The sequence below is a fragment of the Bidens hawaiensis genome, unplaced genomic scaffold (assembly GCF_021521415.1).
Source record: "Bidens hawaiensis isolate Kalapana, Puna unplaced genomic scaffold, B.hawaiensis_p1.1 tig00012815_1, whole genome shotgun sequence".
NCBI classification, from domain to species: domain Eukaryota; kingdom Viridiplantae; phylum Streptophyta; class Magnoliopsida; order Asterales; family Asteraceae; genus Bidens; species Bidens hawaiensis.
Window position 1 is genome coordinate 295,750 of NW_027492067.1, and position 21,311 is coordinate 317,060.

The following is a 21,311-nucleotide window of genomic DNA, read 5'->3' on the forward strand; positions in this document are numbered from 1 at the left end:
CCTAGCACCCGCAGGGAATTGAAGCCAAGAAAACCTTGGCAACCAAGTAACCGTAAGACGGATGCGGGTACAGTGTTAAGGCAAAACCCTTCACATACCTAGCACCCGCAGGGAATTGAAGCCAAGAAAACCTTGGCAACCAAGTAACCGTAAGACGGATGCGGGTACAGTGTTAAGACAAAACCCTTCACATACCTAGCACCCGCAGGGAATTGAAGCCAAGAAAACCTTGGCAAACAAGTAACCGTAAGACGGATGCGGGTACAGTGTTAAGGCAAAACCCTTCACATACCTAGCACCCGCAGGGAATTGAAGCCAAGTATACCTCGGCAACCAAGTAACTATAAGACGGGTGCGGGTACAGTGTTAAGGCAAAACCCATCACATACCTAGCACCCGCAGGGAATTGACGCCAGGAATACCTTGGAAGTAAAGTAACCGTAAGACGAGCGCGGGTACAGTGTTAAGGCAAAACCCTTCACATACCTAGCACTCCGCTGGGAATTGAAACCAAGAAGGATCTTCTGGGCAATGCTTGCGGAAACGGAAATAACATCCCCGCATAGCGGGAACGTCGAGAACTACGTTGTTTGAAGCTCCATGATGGAATTGGTGGTTTTAACATAATTGATCACTATGTTCAAAACTACCAAAACCTCATGGAGAATCCACACAAGTGGGACTCAACGATCCTGACTTGCGAGGAGGTTACAGACCTACCCGCATCATACCCAAAGATCAAGCAGGAAACTCGGGAATTTCTGCAAGTGACAAGGACTTCCGCGGGAAGAATCCCCATGGAAAACCTTAAAAAACCCTTTTCAAAACCCTTGGCTTAAGTCCAAAAGTTCACCTCACTTTATTAAACACTCATGAGAAGAACATTGGACTGGGGGGACTTGAAGAGGTAGGTCCCAGCAGAGCCCAGTTGGACCCGCAAGACTCACCTTGAAGAGGGACGTCTGCGCAGAAACCAACTGGATCCGCAGGACCAACCATGCTCAGAGACGTGACGTCCTTACGCGCAGTACGCAAGCTGTTCCCGCAGGAAATGCCTCCCAATGGTGAAGGACTCCGCCTGTTCCCGCAGCTTCGGATACAAGCCATCAGGGAAGGCCACCCGCGCAGCAAGGCTACACGCACAAGGCACTTAGCTCTCAATCACTCAGTGTCACCTGAAGGAATGAGCAAAGCCGGGAACAATCCCGCACAAGGGCGGGAGGGGGAATACTCCCGCCCAAATAAGCCAGTCCGTACGATACGGGAAGATCTTCTGTACTGTACCTGACGAGGTATGGGCAAAAGATCTGACTAAAGATACGACAGCTTATTGACAACAGTATGGCGAGCAGCATGCTCCTGTACTGTATGTCACTATTAGCCGCTGCCTACTCACCAACTCCTGTCATACCACGTGCATAGCCGGCAGTTGGTGGAAAAGGAATAGTACACAGCAGGCCTGGTCACTATCAGCCGCTGCCTACCCACCAACTACCAGCAGGGCACGTGCGTAGGCCACAGTTGGTAGAACAGGAATACTATTCAGCAGGCCACACCTCCTTGGAAACCTACCTTCGGCTATAAATACCACAAATGGTATGACCATCTCATCTTATCATATCTTACCATATTATCATCATATTATACCTGATATCTGCTCTAGCAATCTCTTAATATACATTTATATTTAAAGAGCAATCTAGTCTGATTCTCACGCCGGAGGGTGGTCACAAGGAGGAACCCCCCCCTTTCTCAGTGACAAGCTCACGGTGTCTGTTTTGCAGGTTATCAGAAGAACCATCTTCTCTGGGTCTAACCCCTCGTGGGAAACATCTATCTAACCCCCAGGTTACCCGTAATCTGCCCGGGGTCCGGTTAGTGTTTCTTCATAACTTGTTATATTTTAGTTGGGTATTTGATTACTTTAAGAGTTTTAGTTAGAATGTGATTGAGTTTTGCTTAACAATATTATAGACAGAGTTGGTCTTTTAAGTTTTAATTGTTGAAATCTTATTGCTATACCTTTAACACGTGTGTTACACGGTAAAATCATTTTTCCCCAAAAAAACTTGTAATGTATACTTAAGACCCCATATTGGTAAACGAAACAACCATATCCCTTCAATAAAACTTCAATTCCCAATTTTGAAGAAAATAAGGTATAGTTTCTAAATCAAACTTAATTTAGGAAGGATTTCATACATTCTTTTCTAAAATTGTAAAATTGCATATATTTATCCAAAACACAAGTTTTCAATTAATAATGTATAATGTTTTTTTAAGGATTATTTGAGAAAATATGTAGTTTTGTATGTTTAATAAAGTATAATTTAATGACATTTAAAATTTATTTATAAAGGTATGGTAACAATTTAACCAATGCAAAAAGTCAAAACTACAAACATGATCCATAAAAAAAATTGCATAACTAATAGTCGAGTTCAAAAATTACCAATATTCTTTTAAAATAATTTTTTTTACTATACAAATTGTGAAGCTATATATGAAAATAGTGTACTTAAGTATTAAAATTTATTTTGGGAAGCAAACAAACGTTTTTTCCCTAAAGAAAATAAAACCTTTTAAAAAGTTTTACACTGGGCAATCATATAGGTGCTTTCAATGTCATATCAACACCGTACAATAAAGAAAAATCAATATGGTGAAAATTATGGACATGTCAAGAAATCCTCAATTTAGTCGTATAATCGTTTAAAGGCTTTTGAACTTTGAAGGTTCGTAAAAGTATTTTAAATATTTCTAAAAGAAATTATTATAGTATTTAAAAAACCATGTTTCATCACTTTCGTATAAGGATTAAGGATGAGCAATATTTCCCTTTTTTAATAAGGATTAGGGATGAGCAATATTACCCTTTTTTAAGGTAAATAACACTAATGAATATGTCATAATATAGTAATCAATTTTCAAAAAGTGTTTTAAATAGGTCATTAATGCATATTTTTTAAAATTAGATCGCTAAAGTTTCAAATCGAGTCTCATCGTTTTTTTTTGCGTCAATAAAGAGATGGAGGATAAGATGTGGAGGGCGTAATTTCCAATATATGTAGTTAAATTTTAAATTTTTTTAAAAAAGATTAGTTGTATTAAAATTATAAAATAAACAATAAAATTCACAACGCCACTCAACGTAAACTTAAAAAAAAGATAAAAAGATTTTCCAATGTGAAACAATAAAAAAAAGGCTAAAAAACATATTAAAACTTTTAATTTAATAAAATATGAAAGTTAAGTAACTTAATTGAAACACTTTTTAAAATAGAGTGACTTAATTGGAACATTTTTAATACTTGATTACAATTCTATTAAACTACCCCTTTCTATCTGAATAGTTATAAAAACATTGTATTTTGATAAGTTATTCTAATTTAAAACGTGTTCCAACATGTGACATCCCACATTGGTTAAAGAGGAGAACAAAACATTCTTAATAAGGAGGGAATATCTTCTCCATCATAACGCGTTTTGTACGCTTAATGGTAGTAAATGAGATGATGAGTCTCTTCTGGAAAGTCTCCACCTGGAAAACCTAAAGCAAATCCATGAGACTATGATGATACACTCCAGCTAAAACTGACAATACCATGATGTGGCGGTAGCTGAGCTATTACACAACACACGTATCGATCAAAAAACAGAGAAGTTCTGCTCAATTGTATCCGACCGGCCAGACCGATCCGGTTTCCAAAATCACTACCCAAAGAAAGATTAGACTAAAACAAGTCACTTCTTTTTTTTAAAAAAAAAATTATATTTGTATATATCTAAAACTTTATTAAATAAAAAAACAAATATGATAATTTTAAATAAATTTAAAAGAGTTCGTTATGCTATATAACTTCACCACCTTCCCACTTTCTCTCTCTCATCTCTTTCCTTTTTCTGCACTTCAAGTCTCATCACCTCCCAATTACCTTAATCCCATTATCCTATGTTCTATGTTCTTCATCTCACCCATCAATCCAACTAAACCCCAATCATTTCCACACATTTCAATGCCGTATTAACAATCTTTTCCATCTTGGTACCCTTAATTTCCAATAAAAAATCATAAAGCTTCAATCTTGAACACTTCCCCTGTTTCCACCATGAACAGAGACTTCTTTATCAACCAATTTGAACCCAACTGGAAGCTGACGTCACCTGTACCAGAAGTTAATTACTCGCCGGACCAATCACATGTTGACAGATTCAACAGTTTTGAACCCAATTTGACCTCAATTGTCACATCCCCTGTTTCAATTTCAAATAGTAATTATGCAATTCGTGAATTAATTGGGAAATTGGGGAGTAATGTCGCCGGTGATGGCTCTCCGGCGACTTTATCTCCGGTGGGTCCGGTGAATTGGTCTCCCAATTTGCGTAATTCGGTCAATTCGGTCCCGAATTTGGGACCGAATTTGTCGAATTTTCCGTCCTTGGCGGCGGATCCTGGATTCGCCGAACGGGCGGCAAAGTTTTCGTGTTTCGGTAGCCGGAGTTTTAACGGTAGAATTAGTCAATTGGGTTTGAATTCAAACAATTCAAATAACCCGGATTTGCAATTTAGATCTAGTGTTTCAGCATTAATGGGAAAGTCGAAAATGCCGCGTGTTTCGAGTAGTCCTTTGCTTAAGATTGATGGATCTGTAATGGGTATTCAAGAAAACAAGAATTCGGTTAAGACCCATATGGCAAACGGGTCGGGTGAGGCGGGTTTTGATCGAAAAACCGATTCGAATGACGAGTCTTCTGTTTCGGAGCAAAAGGAAGTCGGGTCGGGTTCGAGAAAGCGAAAAGCGGCATCTTTAAAAGGAAAAGCTAAAGAAGTTGCATCAGTAGTTGTAAAGGTAATAATAATAATAATAATAATAATAATAATAATAATCAATAACTTATATTAAAAAGCTCGTTTGCCTTCTGTCATGATGTAAACATTATATTTTGTATCTGGTAGTACACTGTATCTTATCTTATAGCCCGGCGGGTCGCCTTTTTAATTCAATGGATAGAAGAAAGTATTAGATAAGGAGTAGGTGAGTGAGTCCTCGCTGACCTGAGCGATTTCGATCACCTAGCAGGCCTTTTATTTGGTAGGTAACATCTCCAAAGCGTATCATCAGATTTTACTACGAAGGAAGGAACTCGGCAGAAGATCGGTCTGCAAGATCATTTCAATGGTGAAGAAAGAGAAGGCTAATACTGTCTATTTTCACAACTTCTCTAGATTTGATGGGATTCTCCTGCTAAAACACCTAGTATGCCATCATTGCTACACGCTTAAACCACTGATGAGGAACAATAGGCTTTACTAAATAAACTTTACTGTAAAAAAAATGTTAAATAATAAATAACTTAGTTTTTTATTATGTTACAAAAAAACAAGATTTTAATAATTTAATGTTGGATCAGGAAGAAGGAAATGATGATTTGGATGCAAAAAAGGTAAAGAAAACAGAAGAGGGTACAAATGGTGAAGCAGAGAAGAAAGCAAAGGTTGTTGAACCACCAAAAGATTATATTCATGTTAGAGCAAGAAGGGGTCAAGCTACTGATAGTCATAGTCTAGCTGAAAGAGTGAGTTTCTGTTAAAAAAATAATAATAAAAATGACATTTTGATATTTTTGTTTAGATTCAAGATCTTGAATTTCAATATGATCATGTCATTTTCAGGTTAGGAGAGAGAAAATAAGTGAAAGAATGAAACTTCTTCAAGATCTTGTTCCTGGTTGCAATAAGGTACAATCATCTAAATTAGAAACAAAAGTTTGATAAAAGTTATGTTAATTGTTTCGTTTTTACTAAATGTACCCCAGCTAAATTTGTCACACCAACTGTCTACTTCTATTAAGAAGGGTTGCGTTAACCGTATATGAAAGGAGTTGCGTAAAAGTAACCCTGTATGCTAAACTAAACGTATCCATTACCAAGTACATGCTGCGCAAAATGTGTAATTTGGGTGATAGACTAAAATGTGTGAATCTTTTTTAGGTTACAGGAAAAGCACTTATGCTTGATGAAATAATCAATTATGTTCAATCATTGCAGCATCAAGTTGAGGTAAAAATATTAAAAAATGTAAAAGTAAAAAAATCCAAAATTTTATAAAAATATTGGATTAATTTGGTAATTTATTCTTGTTTTTCAGGTTCTTTCTATGAAATTAGCAACAGCAAATCCACATCAAGATCTGGACATGAACAGTCACATCTCCAAAGATGTAAGTCAACCCCTCTCTCTCTCTCTCTAAAACACTCTTATTAATACTCATTCCGTCCCATTTTAAGTGTCCTAATTTGATTTTTCAAGTCTTTCTTTTTTAACTTTGACCGACAATATTTTTGTTTGTGTTATATAATACTTAATGTAAAATATATGAATGGATTGGGTTTTAAATGTATTTTACATTGATATAATTTTCATCAAGTATTATATAACACAAATAAAAATATTGTCGGTCAAAGTTAAACAAGAAAGACTTGAAAATTCAAATTATGACACTCAAAATGGGACGAATAGAGTATTAAATATATAAATATCCAGGAATAATAATATTTACCATTTTTGCAGATAAATCAAGCCAATACTAATATGTCACAACAGTTATATCCAATTGATTCATGTACGTCAGATTATTATCAGCAAAACCCACAACTACTCTTTCCAGTGGACCCATTGCCTCCTGTTCATGGATTCACCGAAACTTTTTCACAGGTAAATAAGAGATGTGTTATTCATACACTCTTTATATGGTGTATATAGGGTTTAAATGTGTGTTAAAAGGGTGTGTGAATAACCAAAAAGGGTGCGTGAATAACCATGATCGTAAATAATTAATTTATTTACGAAAAATAAAAAAAATGTTATCATTACATTCAATTAATAATTATTAAAACGTTTACTAGTATTAGACTTTTGCGGGTCTGGTTTTTCTCTATATGTTGTGATAATCTATGATCTAATTTATTATTTCAGTTTGTCGGATTTGAAGGGGATGATCTTAACAGCATTGTGAAGATGGGTTTTGGGGAAAATCGAGGTCAGACGTAGGACATGAAAATTGAGCTTTGATCGACGGTAGATTAATGCTGTAAATATAAATATAGAGTAATTTTAGTTAATATTTGGGTAATTATGAAGTATTATTTTGCTAATTCATCCACTTGTAGGTCTAATTCTTTTTGTCATTTGGTTAGTTTATTGTAATATGTGTTGTATTATAGGGGGATTGTGTGCAGTGAAAGGTTGAAATTTAATAATATTAGATTTGTATTATATAGGTTTTTATATACAGAGGAATTAAACGCGGAAATTTCTATTCATTTGTTTATGTATATGTATAGGGATGGTAATGGGTCGGGTTTAGGTATTCCTAAACCCATACCCGGTTAGTAAAGTCCATCCCAAACCCGCCGGGTTTTAATCGGGTAATTACCCGTCGGGTTTCGGGTTTCCTATCGGGTTTTGATATAATACCCGTCGGGTATACCCGGCTCGGTTTTGACAAAATATAACTAATTGATTACAAAGATGGTTACCATAAAGATAAAATATCCCAAATAATTAGCATAAACAAGTTTCGACAAATAATATGTTGGAATATAGTATATATATAATATAATAAGCTATAACGGGTACATCAGACATATAATCGGGTAAATGGGTTTTTGTTATCGGGTAACCGGGTCGGGTAATCTGGTATATTAGCAATCCCAAACCGTCCCAAACCCGCGAAAATTTTTAAAACTAATCCCAAACCCGTCCCAAACCCTAATGGGTCGGGTATTACCCGTCTCATTTATGTCGGGTTTCAGGTTTTCTCATCGGGTTCGGGTTTCATTTTCTATTCATTGTTATTTACGAAAAGATATCATAAAATATAATATATATTTAATAATTTAAATTACTGCAAGAAATGTTTATTTGTGGTTGAAATAAATAGAAAACTGATTTCTTTCATGGTGCTACCTTTTCTGTTCCACTTTTACAATTCTTTTGTGAGTAGAACAGAGTAAAAGTGTATTATTTAATTCAATAAAAATATATGTGAGGTTTTTTTAGAAGTAAACAATATTTATGGTTAAAGTTGATTTTATTTAAATAATACGAATAAAGATCAAGACAGAGATGGTATTTTGGTATCCTTATATAGAAAGTAATTTTTTTTAATAATTAATTTTTATCTCCACCTTTTTACATTTTGTGAGTGTTGAACCATCGTCTTTGCTATGTAATACCAACACATTATGTTTAGAAATGTATTCATTTATAATGTCTATAAATATTGTATGTTGTGTTAATAGGAATCTCATTGAAGAGGTAGGTCCCAGCAGAGCCCAGTTGGACCCGCAAGACTCACCTTGAACAGGGACGTCTGCGCAATGACCAACTGCTCCAGCAGGACCCACCATGCTCAAAGAACCTTACGCGCAGTACGCCAGCTGTACCCGCAGGGAAAGCCTCCCAATGGTGAAGTACCCCGCCTGTTCCCGCAGCTGCGGATACAAGCCATCAGGGAAGGCTACCCGCACTAACAGCAAGGCTACACGCACAAGGCATTAGCTACTTCAGTAGTCACATGAAGGAATGAGCAAGGCGGGAATACTCCCGCCTAAATGAGCCAGTCCGTATGCTTCTGGAAGGTCTTTCGTACTATACCTACTAAGGTATGGGCGGAACAGACAATTTGACCAGAGCAGCCCATGAACCAATCACAGGGTGACAGCTCACCGACAACAATACGAGGAGGAGCACCCTCTAGTACTGTTTGTCACTATTAGCCGCTGCCTACTCACCAACCCTTACGATGGGACGTGCACAGCCTACAGTTGGTGGAACAGTGCGTAGCCGGCAGTAAAGGAACAGTATACAGCCGACCTTTACTGTTGGCCGTAGCCTATCCACCAACCAGCATGGCCTGTGCGTAGTCCACTGTTGGTGGAACAGGAATACTATTCAGCCGGCTGTACCTTCTAGGAAACCTACCTTCGGCTATAAATACTCCAACACCTTGGAATGGTAAGGACATCATCTGATATCTCAATCTTATCTAGCAATCTCTTAATATACACTTATATTCAGAGCAATCTAGTCTGATTCTCACGCCGGAGGGTGGTCACAAGGAGGAACCCCCCCTTCTCAGTGACGAGCTTACGGTGTTTGTTTTGCAGGTCCCCTGAAGAACAACCTTCTCTACTAGACCTCATCCTCGTGGGAAACATTACTTAACCCCCAGATTATCTATAATCTGTCCAGGGTTCACTTAGTGTTTCTTCATTGGCGCCATCCGTGCATAAAAGCTAGAACTAATTCTTAGTTTTTTCAAAGTTTCTGAAGAAATGGTTAACGTTACTCCGGTCCCAAGACCAGTAAGTAACCAAGAAACCCCGGTGACCACAACCCCAGTAACTGGGAACACCGGCGGTTATACAAATCTTACGAACACTACCCCGGCTACCCAAGCCGGGGCAAGTGCAGTAAATATTCCACTGGGGTTCACTGATGCCTAGTTGGAAAAACGAACGAGGGTCCCTCGCCAAACACTAGATCAAGTGAAGGCGTGGGCCGAAGCACGTCAGAGAGAGTTCCAAGCTGAATTGGATGAACGCTTGCGTTCAGTTCAACAGGCTGACGAATTCGGCAGTACTCGCCAACATCTCAATATGAACAGTGAGTGCGAGTACTCAGACGACGAGAGGGAAGAATCCGATACCGACGCAAACCCTCGCCATAAGGCGAAAGGAAAGTGTAAGGAAACGGACTTCCAACCAAAAAGAAATTTTGGGGAAGCTTTTAAACCAACAAATGCGGAGAGAAACCCGCGTGACTTCTCCAAAACCTTTAGACCAACTGCTACAAATGCAGGAAAGTCAAAGTTCGCAAGGGACATTGCGGAAGCAATCGCCCCGAGAAGTGCCAAACAAATGTCCAACATTGGCACTTATGATGGTCTATCCGACCCAGACGACCACTTGAACAGGTTCATTGCGGGGGCAACCGTCAGTAACTGGACGGAACCCACGTGGTGTTACATGTTCCAGATGACTCTGGTCGGAGCGGCCAGGGCATGGTTCGATCGCCTGCCGGTCCACCACATTTATGATTGGGCGGACTTTCAGAATAAGTTCAGCCAGCACTTCAGCCAGCAGAGGAAATATACTGAAGAACAGTGGACGATCCTCAATTGCGTTAGAGAGGAGGATGAATCTTTACTAGACTTCATCACCCGCTTCAATTCCAAAAAGCTAAGTCTCGGCAACATAAGTGAAGATCTTGTTCGCAGCCGCTTTCATCCAAGGCGCCGAATACCCAGAGCTTATTCGCACATTGACGGGTAAGGATGGCATGCCATCAACATGGGATGCCATCATGACGGCGGCAAAGCGCTTTGCCGAGACGGAAAAGCAACTGGGAAGGGATCTTCCCCAGAGTACACACCTCTACACGCAGAGGACAAGAGAGAACAATGTTCGGATCGCCCGGCAGAACAAAAAGAGGAAGCTAGGTATCTGGCAGTCAAGGTTAAACTTTGACACCTCATCCAGCTCTCACCCTGTTGTTGGCGGAAGAAATCACACACACCCTTCAAGCCAAAAGCACTGGTGGACGCCACTCACCAAAAGCGTCACGGAGATATTTGCCACTGAAAAGCTACCATGGCCAAAAGCTCCAGTGATGCGGCAGCGACCTAATGCGGATCAGAGTAAATCCTGTGACTTCCACGGGACAAAAGGTCATAGTACGGAAGAGTGTACATCCTTGAAGGATATTATTGAAGCATTCGTCAAGGATGGAAGACTGTCACACCTGGTGGCATCAATCAAGAAGGGAGGAAGAAACGACAACCGGTACCGAGGCAACGGACGAAAGCCCGTTGACATCAGCATCAACAAGGTTCATGGTAAGATCAGAGGAAGAAAAAGGCGAACGACAGAACCATGCGCGTGGAAGGAAGCTGAGGTGCGCTTCCCGCGAGTGCCAGGAGGACCCAGCAAAGAAGGCCCTATCGTCATCAAAAGCCAGCTGGGGCACTACATCACTTCTCGCACTCTTGCTGACAACGGCGCCTCGTCAACGGTGATGTACAGGCAGTTCTTTGACAAACTAGATGACGAAGACAAGGAACGCCTGGAAACGATCTGCGCCTCGATGGAAGGGTTTGATGGCAGCATAAACACCCCCCTGGGTATCCTATCTTTCCCCGTCACTCTTACGGATGGGAAACACTCCCGCACAGAAGATGTGGACTTTGTCGTGATGAGGAAGCCACACCACACATACGACATTCTCTTCGGGAGAGACGGGATGGCAAGATTCAACGCCGTGGTATCCTCAGTCCACGGCATGATGGGATGGCCAACAGCTGAGGGTGTAGCGATGATCACCGGCATTCCCCAGGTATGCATCGCATCTGTCTCATCTAAACCCAAACCAAAGATGGCTAAACCAACCATCACCGAACCAGAAAGATGGGCCTTCAATGGCAAGTACCCTGACCAGGCCGTCACCATTGGCCCGACAATTGTTGATCCCACACGCACCTTACTCAAGCGCCTATTACAAAAAAACGCTGACATCTTCGCGTGGACACCAGCTGACATGACGGGTGTACCCCGAAGTAAGGCAGAGCATAAGCTCAAATGCGATCCGGCTGTTACGCCGATCGTACAAAAGCGCAGAGTAATGGGGCCAGAACAAACTAACGCGTGTAGAACCCAAGTCAAGGAACTCCTTGACGCAGGCATCGTACGCGTTAGTAGATATCAAACTTGGGTTGCAAATCCCGTTATGGTACCGAAGAATAACAAACAATGGCGCATGTGCATAGATTTCAAGGACTTGAACAAAGCATGCCCCAAAGATTGTTATCCGTTACCCGAAATTGATCTTAAGGTGGATTCGTTGGCACCGTTCCGCCTTAAATGCTTCCTGGACGCGTATAAGGGGTACCATCAAATACACATGGCCGTTGATGATCAGGACAAAACCGCTTTTCGGACGCCCGATGGCACATTTTGTTACCAATGATGCCATTCGGACTTAAGAATGCCGGGTCCACATACCAACGCCTGATGGACAACCAGTTTCATGCCCAAATTGGGAGGAACTTGGAAGTCTATATGGATGACTTGGTCATCAAAAGCCCTGACCCAGAAGCGATGTAGAAAGACATCGAAGAGACTTTCAACACGCTCAGGAAGATAAACATGAAGCTCAACCCGAGCAAGTGTGCCTTTGGAATGGAAGAAGGGAAGTTCTTGGGGGTCATCGTCACTAAAGATGGCTTCAGAGCGAACCCTGAAAAGGTCGAAGCCATTATCAAAATGGAATCACCTACTACCATTAAACAGGCCCAGACACTGAATGGACGACTAGTGGCACTCAATCGCTTTCTGGCAAACCACGCAGATAAGTCGTTTCCCTTCGTGTCAACGTTGAGAAACTGTTTAAAGAAAACGCACTTCCGCTGGACATCAGAAGCGGAAGCAGCTTTTCAGGAGATTCGGTCACGCTTGATCGAACTCCCAACGCTCACGGCACCAAAAGCGGGAGAGGAGTTAATCCTATACCTTTCCGCAACAAATAGAGCAACCGGGGCAGTCCTGCTAGTAGAGCGAAAAGGCATCCAGATGCCAATCTATTATGTCAGCCGTATCCTAACAGACGTAGAAACCCGGTACTCTACCCTCGAAAAATTAGTCTTAGCACTTATACACGCTTCACGTAGGTTAAGACGATATTTCCAGGGTCACTCAATCACCATTCTCTCTAACTTCAAACTTGCAAACGTTCTAGGCAAACCCGAGTTATCGGGACGCCTAGCCAAATGGGCAACTGAGTTGGGGGAATACGCGATAAAGTATAAGCCAAGACCAGCCATAAAAGGCCAGGTTCTGGCCGACTTTATTGCAGAAGTGCCTGCATCGCGGGAAAAAGAGTGCCAGGAAGAGGCTCAACCCTCTCCAGCACAAGACATCAATGATGTCTGGCGACTCTACACTGATGGAGCAGCCAGTAACGAGGGTTCAGGCGCAGGGCTGAAACTGACCAACCCAGCAGGCCAAGAATACACTTACGCTATTCGACTGGATTTTCCAAGTACGAATAACGAAGCCGAATATGAGGCATTCTTGGCTGGGCTGAGAATTGCGCGTAAGATGGGGGTGAAAAACTTGGAAGCCCACGTGGATTCCATGTTGGTAGCCAATCAAATCAACGGGACGTACACGGCCGTGAACGACACAATGGCCCTGTACCTCGCACAAGCAAAATCCCTTATGCGCGATTTCAATGACTGCAAAGTCATACACGTCAAGCGAAGTGAAAACAAATCTGCGGATGCGTTAAGCAAGCTTGCATCATTAGCCTTCACCCACTTAGGAAAGGATATCCGCATTGAACTCCTCGAGGCACCTTCGGTCCCGCACAAGGAAATTTGTGTCATCCAAACCGGCACGGAAACGTGGATGACACCAATAATAAAATACCTTGCGGCAGGTACGCTACCAGAATCCAAAACACAGGCAAGAAAACTACGCTGTAAAGCACTGAATTATCAAATTATCGATGACATCATTTACAGACGTAACTTTCTTGGCCCACTCTTAAGATGCGTGGACAACCAAGATGCTGACTACCTCCTAAGGGAAGTACACGAAGGCATCTGTGGAGTACACGCAGGTCCCCGCGCTGTTGTAGCTAAGCTAAACAACGCGGGATACTTTTGGCCGGGGATGCATACGGATGCACTGGCATATATCAGAAAATGCAGGTCTTGCCAGCTTTACGCACCCAACACGCACCGCCCGAAGAATGAACTTGTTCCAGTCACTTCTTCATGGCCATTTCAGAAGTGGGCCATCGATGTGACAGGCCCATTTCCTACAGCAGCAGGAAATGTTCAGTTCCTAGTGGTAGCCATCGACTACTTCACCAAGTGGATAGAAGCAAAACCCTTAGCCCAAACAACCGCAAAACATATCAAAAAATTTATTTGGGAATTTATTATTTGTCGTTTTGGACTTCCACAGAATTTGGTGAGCGATAACGGCACCAACTTTGCTGACAAGAAGCTACAACAGTGGCTGAAAGAACTTCAAATCACCCACACCTTTACCTCAGTGGCACACCCGCAAGGTAATGGTGAGGTTGAAAGAGCAAATAAGAGCATCGTCGAAGGCATAAAGAAAAGACTCTTGGAACACAGATCCGGCTGGGTGGACGAGCTTCCGCACGTCCTTTCTGCAAACAGAACGCTGAAGAAGGCCAGTACGGGAGAAACCCCGTTCAGTCTCACCTATGGCACTGAAGCCATGGTCCCGGTGGAAATTGGTTTACCCTCACCAAGGGTCTTGATTCAGCCAGAAGACAATGATGCGGAAAGACGGTTAGACCTTATGCTAGCCGAGGAACGCAGAGACTTAGCCGCAGTGCGTGAAGAGAACTACAAGCGACAAATGCAAAAGTACTACAACACGCGGGTAAAACTCTGCAACTTCAATGTAGGAGACTACATACTGCGTAACAACGAGGCTTCGAACCAAGAACGCCCGGGAAAGCTGGCCCCGGTCTGGGAAGGGCCATACATTATCAAAGAAGTCCTGGGAAAGGGCGCATACCGGCTCGAAAGGCTCGATGGCACTCCCATCCCAAGAACATGGAATGGAGCTCAATTACGCAAATGTTATATGTAGATCAATTCCAAACTTGTAAAGAAAAGGCCTAGAGCCACTTCTAATGGAAATGATTCTCCTTTCACAATGTGTTGATAGCCTTACCTTTATACTTATGAACTTCCCACACTGATGTGCCGGTATTCACCGCATAAATGGGGGAAGAAGTAAGTCGTTACGTGTGGAAGGCGGCAAAACCCGCATAAACACAACGCTAAAAATCTCAAGTTTTAAGGAAAACCTACACGCAGGTCAGATGTAAGTAAAGTTTAGCCATCCTTGTAAGTGCAAGTGACGGTCTTACCCGCACAATCACGAACAAGGAAGCAAAACTTCAACCTATCATCTACCACGTTCAAAGGTTAACTTATTCTGAACACTTAGAAAATTTCAAAGGAAAAGATGAGGAAAACTTCCACGCAGGTCAGATATAAGTAAAGTTGAGCCATCCTACTAAGTGTAAGTGACGGTCATACCCGCACAATCATGAAAGAGGAAGCGAAACAAACTTATAATTTATCACGTTAAAAAGTTAACTTATCTAAGTACTAAAGAAATTGCTAAGTTAGATCAAAACATGCGTAAAATAAACAAGGCAAAGAACTAACACAATCTTTATTTCATCAAATTCAAATATTACAAAGCTATACAAAAGCAAAAATCTACGCTAATGGTGGAAAGGGATCTTCAGAATCAAGCTTCAGGACCACCTCCACTTGGACCCGCTCCATCAGTAGAGCGTGGTGGTTCAAGGAAGGCTTTAAGAATAGCCAGCCCATCATCAGCAGCAGCGACTTCGTTCACCTTCTCCACCACCGGATGCGGGAAGGCGGCATACTGGTTCACTGCTTGGTCATAAACAGCTTCAGTATCCACATCATACAAAGGGAAGTTGGAAGGCGGGATGCCTTTCTCAACGAACCCTAGACCAAGCAGGAAGCCGGCCTTTTCCCCATCCTCATGAGAAGCGTTGAGGGCTGCGCTCATAGCATCGTCATAAGACGTCTCTGAGAAGACCCGATGCACAACCTACAAAGAAAAAAAACAAGTATCAGAACCTTTTCTATTTTACAAAGAAAAGCGTGAAGACATAAAGCCAAACATACCTGAGACAACGCTTCTCGAAGAAGTCATTCCTTGGCAACCAGAGCTTCTTGGAGGGCAGCTTGAGCTTCGTTACGGGCGCGTTCGGCTTCACTCTTGTTGAGGTTGGCAAGCAACACTTCTTTAGCCGCAGCCTCTTCGACGCCCTTTAGCTTCCGCTCAGTATGGTCAAGCACCCCCCTCTGGTCCAAGATCTCCTGGAGCTTTTTGGCGTCTTCCATCGCCAAGGCATCATGAGCCTGCTGGAGAGCCTCTAATTTGGCTTTAAGCTCTTCATTCTCCACGCGTAGAGGCTCAGCAACAGCTTCAGCCTTGGTGGCCCTCTCGGTCGCGTTCCTTGCAGTTTCCTTGGCCAGCCGAAGCTGTTCATTAACAGCTTGGGCAGCCTTGGAACGGGCCTCGAGTCGGGCCTGAACTTCAACCTCGAGGGCCTTGAAGGCCTTCTCCTTTTCCGCAGCCGCTGCGGAAAGCCTTTGGTTCTCCTCCCGGACAGCCCGCGCCTGAGCTACTTGTTTAACGCGAGCTGCTTTTAACTTGTCGTTTTCACGACAAAGCAGCTCGACGCGCGGCTGCATCCGGGCCAGGAGAACCCGAAGCTCATTGATTAGCCTACCCTCTTGGTAGCTAGCCATGGCTTCCCCCAACGCACCACTGGGAGCAGCGTGACGAGCCCACTCCACGCACTCCACAGGGGTGCGAAGGGTTGTTCCTCGGCGAATGTTCCATCGTGGAACATACACTTCATTGGAATCCGACACTGCAAAAAACATAAAGCAGTTAGGAAAAGATGATATATATATAAAAAAAATATATATATATATGGAAAGGGCCAAAAGAACCCTACGCACCTGTAGGGTCAATAACAGGCCGATAGCCGCCGAACCCATCACCTGAACCCAAGGGAAATCCATCCAAGAGGTCAGGCAGATGGGAAGGTGGCATAGATTGGCGAGAAGCCCCATGCGTACCTGATGGATCGGCCGTCGTTGCCGATGACGGGGGCATAGTAGCAGCCGCCGCGGTCGGCGCCGCGGAATCCGCAGCAAGAGTGACCGCCGGCTCAGTGAAAGATGCTGTAAAAATAGCACTCACAGCCGGCGGTGACGTCATCTCAGCTGGAACAGTCGGCTCAAAGGAGTGAGCAACTGAACCAGCGGAAGCAGGCGCAGGCGCCTTGGTCGTCGCCTCAGGTAGGCTGACCAAGCCTACCGTCATTGGCGGAGAGGTACCCCTCTGCGCTCCACCCTGGAATGCGTCAACATCCACGCCTGCGTAAAGAAGAAAAGTGTTAATGATATTAAGCTATGAAGTAAAAAGACAAGAAATTTGTACTTACGGGTTTTCTTGAGCCTGAAGGTACGGACAGGCGGGGACGAACCCGATGGAGCCGGCCTCTTTGCGCCGGTCACCGTCGTCTTCTTGGGCTCTCCGGAGGTGACAGTCACAGCCTCCGGAGCGGTGGTCTTATCACCACCGGGATTCCCCGCCACCTCTTCGCTCTCGGTCTCCGAATCAGACCGAGGCGCCGGATCGGCAGTGGAGGCCACCTTCTCCTTTCCCATCCCACCGGCAGCCTTCTTCTTCCGCACCAACGGAGGACCATCTGCGGATTCCTCATCAGAACATACGATTAGAGGAATTCCAGCAGAGGTTTCAACATTGAGGGGTCGAGGGTTGAAGAGCGCCTTACCTGGCCGCCTGGCGCTCAGGATCTCGTGGCCTAGCGGGTAGACCTCCACGAACTGATCCGCAGTTTGTTCTAGGATGGGCAACTCGTTCTCGTCTAGAGCGCGAGTACCCATCCGAACGGGACCGTCAGCCTCCCGCGGGTTCAGGAGCGACTGCAGGTCGTTCCCCTCTGAAATAAACAGGAAAAAAGTTAGAAGAAATTCAGAATCAACAAAAAGAAACAAAGCATACCGTAAGGAACAGAGTTCGAACCGTATTCGAGGACGATCGGAATCTTTCACGCATCCGCCTCCTTCCACACCCGGCTCATCCCCAACATCACCATCCCGGACTCCGCAAACCGGTAAACCGGAGATTGGACCCGGGAAATCCTAGAAAACCATTCCGCCTCCTCGTAGTTGGAGGCGTGAAGGCTGGGAAGAGCTTGCCCGTTCTTAAACTTCATGGCAAGGGGGATGGCGCGAGCGGATATGAAGAAGAACTCCCGCTTCCACGCGCGAAGACTGCGCTCGGTTGCGCAAATCTTCAAACCCTTAATCCGGGTTATCAACGTGTACCACCCCTGGATGCACCTCCAAGTGTAGAAGGTCATCAGGCGGTCAACATAAGGCTCAATGCCTAGAATCCGGCACACCCACTCGAAGTGCCGAATCTTGGCAATCGCCATCGGGTGCAACTCGGTCAAATGAACACCGTGCCTCTCAAGGACACGGTAAACAAACTTTGTCAATGGGAACCTAAGATTCCCATAAACAAAGAATGCAGCATAAACCCCGATCTTGCCTCTGGGGCATCGTACACCGTCTGATGGGGTTCAGGAAACTCAGGCTCGAGAGACTTGAGCATGAACTTCCTGACGACGTACCGATACAGATCGCCAGGCAGAGCACACTGACACTCACCAGCAGTACTCTTGTCATCAGCTGTAGAATCGAGATCACGAGACATCTTGTAAAACAAGAAGAAAACGATTTCGGGAGAATGCTTGCCTGAAAAGGGTGAGTATTCGCCGGAAATCGCTTAGAAGATGAAGAGAAGAGTGAAAGTGTGGATTACAAAGAACCCTCTCCCCCTTTATATACTAATCGCAATTAATGCGATGCATTTAATGCGGAAGAGAGAGAAATCGAAGGTGCAATGAAACTATGACACGTGGCAAAAAGCAAGCTGGCAACAGCTGTTGATAGGACGCATACCATTAATTTCGCGGCCACGCGCCCGAAAAATCAGGCCCACGCGCCTGAAAAAGCGTCTGGAATGACCATGTACTGTCACGTCACCATAACTTCCTGCACGTCCTGACACAGTCAGAAGAAACCGTCGCACGACGTTTCAGAGGTTTGGACTGTTCTTATCCTTCCACCAACTCTTCGAATTTCAAAATTCAAAATTCAAAAAGATTCAAAAGTAAGCGGGAAAATACCCCTTACCTTGGCAACCAAGTAACCATAAGACGGGTGCGGGTACAGTGTCAAGGCAAAACCCTTCACATACTTAGCACCCGCAGGGAATTGACGCCAGGAATACCTTGGAAGTAAAGTAACCGTAAGACAAGTGCGGGTACAGTGTCAAGGCAAAACCCTTCACATACTTAGCACTCTGCAGGGAATTCAAACCAAGAAGGATCTTCTGGGCCATGCTTGCGGAAACAGGAATAACATCCCTGCATGACGGGAACGTCGAGAACTATATTGTTTGAAACTCCAAGATGGAATTGGTGGTTTTAGCATAATTGATCACTATGTTGAAAACTACCAAGACCCCACGGAGAATCCACACAAGTGGGACTCAACGCTCCTGACGTGCGAGGAGGTTACAAACCTACCCGCTTCACACCCAAAGATCAAGCAGAAAAGTCGGGAATTTCTGCGTGACATCAGGAAAACCGCGGGAAGAATCACCACGGAAAACCTAAAAACTAAACCCTTTTCAAAACCCCTTGCTAAGTCCAAAAGTTCACCTCACTTATTAATAATTCATGAGAAGAACATTGGACTGGGGGGACTTGAAGAGGTAGGTCCCAGCAGAGCCCAGTTGGACCCGCAAGACTCACCTTGAACAGGGACGTCTGCGCAATGACCAACTGCTCCAGCAGGACCCACCATGCTCAAAGAACCTTACGCGCAGTACGCCAGCTGTACCCGCAGGGAAAGCCTCCCAATGGTGAAGTACCCCGCCTGTTCCCGCAGCTGCGGATACAAGCCATCAGGGAAGGCTACCCGCACTAACAGCAAGGCTACACGCACAAGGCATTAGCTACTTCAGTAGTCACATGAAGGAATGAGCAAGGCGGGAATACTCCCGCCTAAATGAGCCAGTGCGTATGCTTCTGGAAGGTCTTTCGTACTATACCTACTAAGGTATGGGCGGAACAGACAATTTGACCAGAGCAGCCCATGAACCAATCACAGGGTGACAGCTCACCGACAACAATACGAGGAGGAGCACCCTCTAGTACTGTTTGTCACTATTAGCCGCTGCCTACTCACCAACCCTTACGATGGGACGTGCACAGCCTACAGTTGGTGGAACAGTGCGTAGCCGGCAGTAAAGGAACAGTATACAGCCGACCTTTACTGTTGGCCGTAGCCTATCCACCAACCAGCATGGCCTGTGCGTAGTCCACTGTTGGTGGAACAGGAATACTATTCAGCCGGCTGTACCTTCTAGGAAACCTACCTTCGGCTATAAATACTCCAACACCTTGGAATGGTAAGGACATCATCTGATATCTCAATCTTATCTAGCAATCTCTTAATATACACTTATATTCAGAGCAATCTAGTCTGATTCTCACGCCGGAGGGTGGTCACAAGGAGGAACCCTCCCCCTTCTCAGTGACAAGCTTACGGTGTTTGTTTTGCAGGTCCCCTGAAGAACAACCTTCTCTACTAGACCTCATCCTCGTGGGAAACATTACTTAACCCCCAGATTATCTATAATCTGTCCAGGGTTCACTTAGTGTTTCTTCACTCATGATTTTTTTATTTGTATGAGATTTCTCAATGATCATACTACTTTATGTTTCTTTTATCGAAGGAAGGTTAGCTATTGAGCTCTCTTTTCATCCGAGATAAAGTAATTAAATCATGTTGGTTGGACTTGTAGCGGATGTCAAACATTCCTTGTAACTCGTCATCTCTCATATCCATAATTGATGTATGTAACCACCTATTAGGGTTTTTTAACCCCCGATGAGGTTTACCACACTCTTCAAAATGGAATTCGAGTGCCTTTCGTACCATTTGTTCATCTCACATCTCATACCAACCAATTTCGTCTCCTTTCCTTAGCTAAATTTCATGACTTTATTTTTAGTACTATGAGTAAAGACTCCCCAAAATGTCACACTTCCTAAAATTTCTCCATCAAAGTATACCTGGTTTTGGTATTTGAGGTCAATGCCAACACCCATCATGTCTATTTATGAAGAGAGACATTTCTAAGGTGTCATATGTGTTTCTTTTTCGTTTGTTTCACATCTTGCATGTCACCAACGTTAAAGATAATACATTCGCCTTCTACGTGTGTGATATAAGTGTTTATCGTGTTTTGCTGGTGTTTTGACTTTACATTGTAGTTTTGGTTTTGAAGTATGGTACATAATCAACTTCCCCGATCTTGTAGGACATTTACTTACATGAATTATGGTTATTTTTATCCAAAGGGTATTTAGTCATTTACCTTATTTGTATTAGTGGACATCATTGTTTTTCTAAAGGTGACTTACTTTGTTGGATAGATGTAGTACTTCCTTGATATCTTTGTTATAAGATTTGAATTACTTTAGTAACAATGGATGTCCCATTAACCACAACCAATGCATCCAAATGTAGATATTTGAG

The 21,311-nt window shown here is 43.5% G+C and overlaps 1 protein-coding gene across 1 annotated transcript; it reads left to right on the plus strand.

Moving 5' to 3' along the window:
* Positions 1 to 3,925: 3,925 nt before the first annotated feature.
* On the plus strand, positions 3,926 to 7,325 carry LOC143542303 (transcription factor bHLH62-like). Its single transcript, XM_077034919.1, has 7 exons — positions 3,926 to 4,850; positions 5,413 to 5,577; positions 5,675 to 5,740; positions 5,993 to 6,061; positions 6,150 to 6,221; positions 6,572 to 6,715; positions 6,977 to 7,325. The coding sequence occupies exons 1-7, from the start codon at positions 4,110 to 4,112 to the stop codon at positions 7,049 to 7,051; spliced, it is 1,332 nt and encodes a 443-aa protein (XP_076891034.1). The 5' UTR covers positions 3,926 to 4,109; the 3' UTR covers positions 7,052 to 7,325.
* The last annotated feature ends 13,986 nt before the right edge of the window (positions 7,326 to 21,311 follow it).